General features: G+C 32.0%; 1 protein-coding gene across 2 annotated transcripts; it reads right to left on the reverse strand.

Moving 5' to 3' along the window:
- Window positions 1-302: 302 nt before the first annotated feature.
- Window positions 303-6,394, reverse strand: LOC107469511 (auxin transporter-like protein 1). Of its 2 annotated transcripts, none has more exons than XM_016088878.3 (9): window positions 6,059-6,394; window positions 5,495-5,669; window positions 5,220-5,405; window positions 4,764-4,876; window positions 4,478-4,661; window positions 3,783-3,880; window positions 2,953-3,160; window positions 1,973-2,230; window positions 303-699 (listed from the first exon to the last, which is right to left on the reverse strand). In XM_016088878.3, exons 2-9 carry the CDS (start codon window positions 5,654-5,656, stop codon window positions 472-474), a joined length of 1,437 nt encoding a protein of 478 aa, XP_015944364.1. In that variant the 5' UTR covers window positions 5,657-5,669; window positions 6,059-6,394; the 3' UTR covers window positions 303-471. The 2 variants fall into 2 exon arrangements, with proteins under 2 accessions (XP_015944364.1, XP_015944365.1); XM_016088879.3 differs by lacking the exon at window positions 6,059-6,394 and adding an exon at window positions 5,789-5,922.
- Window positions 6,395-6,864: the final 470 nt, after the last annotated feature.

Below are 6,864 nucleotides of genomic sequence, written 5' to 3' on the forward strand. Positions count from 1 at the left end.
TTAGGCTTTTAGCTTATGAAGTCATGAGCTTCTATTTTGAGTTTGTCCATCAATCATGTAACAAAACTCCTCTTTATTTTTCACTTTAAATGGACTTGCTAGCCATGTGAGGCAAATTCACTGCAATACTCCTATTCAATTTTGTTTATATCATTCAACAAAAATAGTAGGGCCCAAACAAAAAAATAGTAGGGCCCACACAAAATCATACAAAGCTATATCACTATTAACGGCTGTCTATAATAATCGTTATTGGGGGCGAATGATTATATTGGTCATTTAAAGGGCTGGAAAATATTATTAGAAAATTTCGTGCATGTCTTTACTTTGATTTGATTTTGATGTCCCTATTTCTAGGTACATACAATAAGTTTTATAATTAATCATAATCATTCACCATAATGTATCTATGATATGAAAATTTATTCAAAAGATATATAGCTAGGATAATATAGTCCTATGTTTTTTAACTTAGTGATACATAGTAATAGTATGATTTTTGGAAGGTAGGATTTTTGGTGGGCATTGATAACATTTGGCGAAAAGCCCAAATGTGTCCACTTGCTTGATGAAATTCGTCATGCTGGCCCACCCTCCAAACCCAAAGCCCAGTACAAAAACCCATACTACCACAAATGCGTTGACTATGTACATGACTGTCCAATTAGGGATGAACCATGGCAATTTCTCTGCAGCATTCTGTTCAAAAAAGACCAAAATATCATCAATTAAAAATTAAAAAAAAATTATAAAAGAAAGATCCTTGAAAAATTAGTAAGCTTGTTTTGTAATTGTTGATACTTGATAGTCAGAAGTAGTGCAAATGTAGTAGCTAACTTGCTGGCATGAATGCCTGTTTGGACTTAGGATGGGATAGTAATCTAGTATAGTGATGTGACTACTATGTAGGGTCACTTTAAGGAGTTAGGTTTAGACATGATCCAATCCATTGTTAAAAGTGTTATTTTACTTGGGGAATATTTACCACTGTTTCACTTATTTTAGTCATTAATCTCCATCATATATATATATATATATAATGTGACAGAAATTAATGGTTAAAACAACTAGAACACTTAATTATGTGATACACTTGAAATTTTTCTATTCTTCCACTTGAGTCGATTCACTCTCCCATCATAAGATAAGGTATCTGACTTAATTGATGTAGGTTCAATACCCAATCAAACGAAATCTATATCAGATTTCTTAAAAGAGTGATTAGCGAACCTAGCTTATGGTTAGGGTTAGGGTCACTACTGGTATTAAAGATTATAGCATATAACTATCTAAATGACAAAGAAAAGACACCAACCATATCTTGTCTCAATAATTTTTCCAAATTCGGATATGATAGAAAATAGAAATAGTGGGATTGGGACTTATACCGTCTTGGACATAGAAAGTCAGTTGCAGGTTAAAAATAGTGAAGCTGGAATGATATCCTCGAAACACATACACACCGCACCACCAAAAGAGTATTAAGAATACATTTATATGCTGGTCAACCAATTGGAAGTCATGGATTCCCAACGTACTCCTCTTATTATTTATTTATTTGTTATTGTTATTATCTTAGTCCTCTCTATAGCTAGCTTTTTTGCTTTAAAGATTAATGTGGGTAATCACATCAAACAAACACAACCTAAATTTATTATATTGTCAAAGAAATTTTCTTTTTGGGCAATACTAAAAGATTAAATTTTACTAATTTGAGTAATTTCTCTTGAAGTTAAGTCATATTACACATGATATCTTTTCAAGGGATGGAGTAATATTTTATGAAGTATAAAAGTGCTAAAATAATTTTGTATAATTTCTCATATAAAAATGTTGTAAGGAGTCAGAGGTCAAATAAGCCCTTTGAGGGACATAAGTGAAGTTAGTTCCTTGGAGGATTTAATTTATTAAAATGTGGGAGCAAAGTGAACATTAAGTGGTAGACACAAAAAGGTAAGGATTTGTGTTTTACCTGTCTAGAGGAGGCAGACTTGAAAGTGAGCATATGGGCAGAGGCAGGAATGATGTAGACAGTGAAACTGACCAAGAGAGCACCCACAGCTGAGTTTATAGGCCCAAAGAATGGGAAGATTATTGCCAGAAACCATATTGGTATTACCACTGGTAACCTTGCTAATGCCCTCAAACATATGCTCTTTGTGTCATGCATCCCTATCACTTTTTCCCACACAAAATACAATGGCGTACAGGCAAATCCAAATGTGATGAACTGTCTCAATTATGCATAGGTTAGTAAATACCCCGATTATAACATTAAGTTACAAGCATATGTGTTATATTATTTATACTTCATATTTTGTTACTAAAGCCCTTGCCTTGCTAGGCCTCATTAGTTCCCTTTTTTTTTTTTGAGCATTTTAAATGGCTCTTTCTTGTAGAACTTTTCGTAAAGAAGGAAACTAAAAACAGTAAAAATACAATTTTATTGTTTTCATTGTTATATTTTTATTCTTTATAAAATCTTGAAAATAGGCTTATTTTAGATTTCATTTGATTTGTGTTTTTATTTTTATTTCTGTTTTTAGAATTTTTGCGAGGATAAAACTAAAAATAGGAAACAGAAATACGGTTTTTTTCTTCTTTATAGAATTGTGAAAATATAAAACATTAAAAATCAAAGTAATATATATTTTAAAACCAAATAGGTCTAGTTTTTATTTTATTTTCCATTTTTCGGGTTTTTTTTGAAGAAAAACTTAAAAACTAATTTTATTATATCATTTTCTTTTCAAAATTCGAAAATAAAAAAGACTAAAAAAATATAAACCAAACACGAATCAAAAAACTAAATAATTGGTTTAAAAAAATTACTGAAACACTATTAATATTTTCAGAATGACAATTATTTTTAACCAGAAAGAGAAATCCATTTAGAATTTGTGATTCGTCAAGCAAGCTAGGTAGCTCAAGGGAAATGAATTAAATGTGGACCTGGTGAATGAGCATTAGGATGACTCCGGCGTCGCGCCAACCGTTCCGGGGGAGGAGGGAGAAGGCGTTGGAGTGGTCCAGGAGTTGATCACCAAAGGCCCAGTAAACGGCAGTGGCAGATGGTAGGGTTAGGGTGAACACATAAAGAGTTGCATAAAGATAGATATATTTGAACTTCTGTGGCTTCCACATTGCATGCATGATTTCCCTGCCAATAATAGTCATAGTCATCATCATATCTTAGTATTTCACTACAACTTTAATCTTAAAAAGGTGAAATTGTTTGGTCAAAAATCAATGAGCTGTACTTGAAAAAAGAATCGAAAAAATTCTTAGTTACATCAAGAAATTGTGCAATCATAAAAAATTTCCACGCGCATAATGAGAGACAGTAAAAATGTCACAAAATTTTCTTCATTTTATAGGTTTAAGTAGGTGCAACTGAGACATTGTGGGGTCAGGGCTTCACTTTAAAATTTCAATAAAGATTCAATTTTTTGTTTGTCATGGTTGTGACAGATTATTATATATAACACTAAGCCAAAGACATGGAGACACTAATTGTAATGCAATGCTGTTCAAAAGTGCCAGATATACAGTTTGTCTTATTTACGAAAGTGCCATTGGAAATGCAAGCAAAAAAGGCCGCAATTGAAGAAAGAGTCTGTGGCTCTGTTGAAATGAAATTATCCAACGCCACTGATGATGTGTGAATTGGACTATATATTTAAGTACATAAAGAACAATGTGATTATTATTTTGTCTGACTTAATGAGCAAAATAATAAGGAAACGTCTCAGTGGAATATCAAAAATAAAAAGGGGACTTACACGGTGACGGCGTGGCCGCCGAAAGTGTAGAGAATGTTTGTGGCGCCTGTGAAATACAATACCATTTTGGATGGGCCCGAATGGGTCACATTTTCTACCTGCATCATTAAATTTATTTATTTTATCTTTTTTTTTTTTAATGGAGACTTTATGAGATCTAGCGAAACCATTTGAAAATATTTAGAAAGCAAATCTGTGTTTAGCCAGTGGACTCAATAGTCAATTGGGCTATATTTTATTATTTTATTATTTTCGTCCAACAAAACTAATCTTTTAGATATTTTATATAAATATTATATGCTTGTTTAGGTGTCACTAAATTAAAAAAATAATTTTTTTATTTTTTAGTATGTTTAACAGATTTTTAATAATAAAAATAAAAATATTAAAAAAAAAATATTTTTTTTGAGAAGGTATAATTTATTTTTTTTTAAAAGATTTTTCTTTAAAAAAATAAAGATATCTTTCATATAATAAATGAACAACAAAAATATTTTTATCTTATATTATCCAAATATAATTAATAAATAAAAAAATCTTTTTACATAAGATATTCAAACATAAAATCACTTTTATTTTATAAATTTTTTTTTAAAAAATCATTAAAAAAATCCTTTTTTAAAATATCGCCCAAACTTACCCTACGTATTTCATACATTAATTAAAAGATTACTTGGATGGGGTTGCTTAATTACCTGGCCATGAACAATGGAAGCAATGGTGAGATACCAAGCAGTGTAGGTGGTCATGCCAAGGCCAAGGAAGGACCAAATCCTGTAGTTATGGAATGATGGTATGAACACTGTGGTAGCACAGCAAGCTCCGAAAATGTAGGTCCAAGTCCTCTTGTCCAATTTATCATTTATATAGTATATATTGCTGCAACAATAATAAATTAATAATACATAAATGAATAAATAAAATCCCAATAGCAAATAATAAACACACTCCTTCAATAATCAAAGTGAATGAATGGGAGACCTTGCACAAGCTATAAGCTGAATCACAGATCCAAAGAGAAGAAAAGTGCAGTTGAAGGCCAATCCAATTGCTTTCCAAGATGGTCCTAATAAACCTTCCAGCACTTCAAACCACTGCAAACAAAATTTTAACCAAAACAAATCAAACTTGTTTCATATTTCATATATGAGATTAATTTCATAGTGCTATCATATATATTTTACCTTTCACAGTGAAAATTGCTCTTTTATAATGGAAAAGATAAAAATAATAATTTAGGTGCACATAAAAAAATTAATTAACCATCAAATCAAACATCAGATTGAAATATATGTTAAAATACAAAAGTACAATTTGAAAATGACTTATGCTAATTTGGTAGCTGATTTTGACGTGGAAGGATATTTGCTCTTCCGTCTTCACCCAATTCTAAATTCCCACAAAGTGGTTAGAAGTTAGAAGTTAGAACATAGTTACCTGAATGACATGGTTTTTGAAGCTAACATTCTCTTTCTCCTTGCGGCTTCTGTACTCGATGTAGAGAATGCTAATCAAGTAAGCGGTCCAGCTTCCAAGAAATCCATAGAACACTTGGAATATGATCCCTGAAACCATTCCCAGTTGCGAGAATGAGTATGGAAGCGTTAACAGAACCTGTGCGACCTGCAAAAACCGCCGCGAAACGAAAGAATTGGAATCACATTACACAAATGAGGAGAAAGAGTTTTTATTTATGATCACTGAATTCATGCCTGATTTGAGGAACAGCTGAACCATGCATCATAGGCAGAGCCACCGTGCCAGAGAGCGGATTTCAAGCTTAACTTTGAATTGATCTCTTTGTCTCCGTCTCCGACATCACCGCTCTCCGCTGCCGCCATTATGGCTTCTTCCGCTTGCTTCTTCGATTCCATTTTCTTCTAAGATCTGAAAAGTGACAACATGCACACAATGAAACAGAGTCTCTTTATGTTTGTTTTATTGTTTTTTTGTAATAAATGAAACAGAATGTGGAACAGAACAGAACGTTGATAGAAGATAAGTACCAAATTGTGAGGGGGGGAAATCTAAAGTGCAAAATTAATATTTACGAGTTATGAAAACTCAACCGAGAGAGGAAGAAGACAGTGCGAAACTCGTTTTTCAGAAGAAGAAGAAGAAAGCAATAATAATAATAATGAAGAAGGTGTAAAGTAGAAACAGCGGCAGCATATAAAGCAGTTTTTGCGGCTTGGTTTAGTCACTGAGTCACGTTAAGTTTCTTCATAATTGAATATTACAATGTCTTTTTTCATTTCAAAGTTCAAAGTTCAAACCTGTCTCTGTTTCCTTCTGCCACAATTGGAAGAGTCTTAAATAGAACCCTTATTTTCTGCTTCTTTTGAGAGAGGTGTGTTAAATGCGGGGTGTTATGTGCAGAGAAGCTGGCATTTTCAATGGGCATATATTCATGGTAACAACTAAACCCAGCAAGCAAGAAAGAAAAACACCACTACTGTTACCCTGCAGGTTTGTTTTGTTGGTTGGTTGCTACTTGCTAATTAATTAATAATGGAAAAAAAAAAGGGGGGGAGGCGTTTGGTTTCGGGTTGAAGTTAGAGATTCGAGGTCTGACAAAACGTACATGGTAACGCTAACACCTGAGAGAGAGAGAGAGAAGAGAAGGAGAGTGTATGAAGAATGAATAAATGAATGTAGCCTATATATCTACGAAGAAGAGGGAGAAAAAGAAAGAAATAGACTAACCTTATTTGCAATTCAGGTTTATCGTATTTGACTCACTCCCTCACTATAAATATTTTTGATAAAAGAAAGTATCAAAAAAACATGATAAGAAATTAATGTATTCAATGAATGGTTAGATTTTTTATTTACATAAATATTAAAAAATTAATTTTTTAAAATACGCATAAATTTAAAGTTGGGTCAAAATGGGTAACAGAGTAGGTACAAGTGAAAGTGGTCGAACTGAATCGCATTTTAGTTTTGACGAATCTGATCTATATAGTAAATAAATAGTAAACCTCTATATGTTATCTTTTATAAATTTTTTTTGGATTAGAATGACTTATTTAAAATTCAACAAGTCTATAAATTTATTTAAAAAAATTATTTCATAAAT

The sequence above is a fragment of the Arachis duranensis genome, chromosome 10, assembly GCF_000817695.3.
Source record: "Arachis duranensis cultivar V14167 chromosome 10, aradu.V14167.gnm2.J7QH, whole genome shotgun sequence".
Classification (NCBI taxonomy): Eukaryota; Viridiplantae; Streptophyta; class Magnoliopsida; order Fabales; family Fabaceae; genus Arachis; species Arachis duranensis.

Bases quoted from the DNA above. Each gene is read 5' to 3' on its own strand.
- LOC107469511 (XM_016088878.3), bottom strand. From the start codon at position 5,656: ATGGAATCGAAGAAGCAAGCGGAAGAAGCCATAATGGCGGCAGCGGAG. The intron at 5,406-5,494 runs GCATGAATTCAG...CGGTTTTTGCAG, and splicing joins TCAGCTGTTCCTCAAATCAG to GTCGCACAGGTTCTGTTAAC. The intron at 700-1,972 runs GTAAAACACAAA...TTTTTTGAACAG, and splicing joins AGTCTGCCTCCTCTAGACAG to AATGCTGCAGAGAAATTGCC.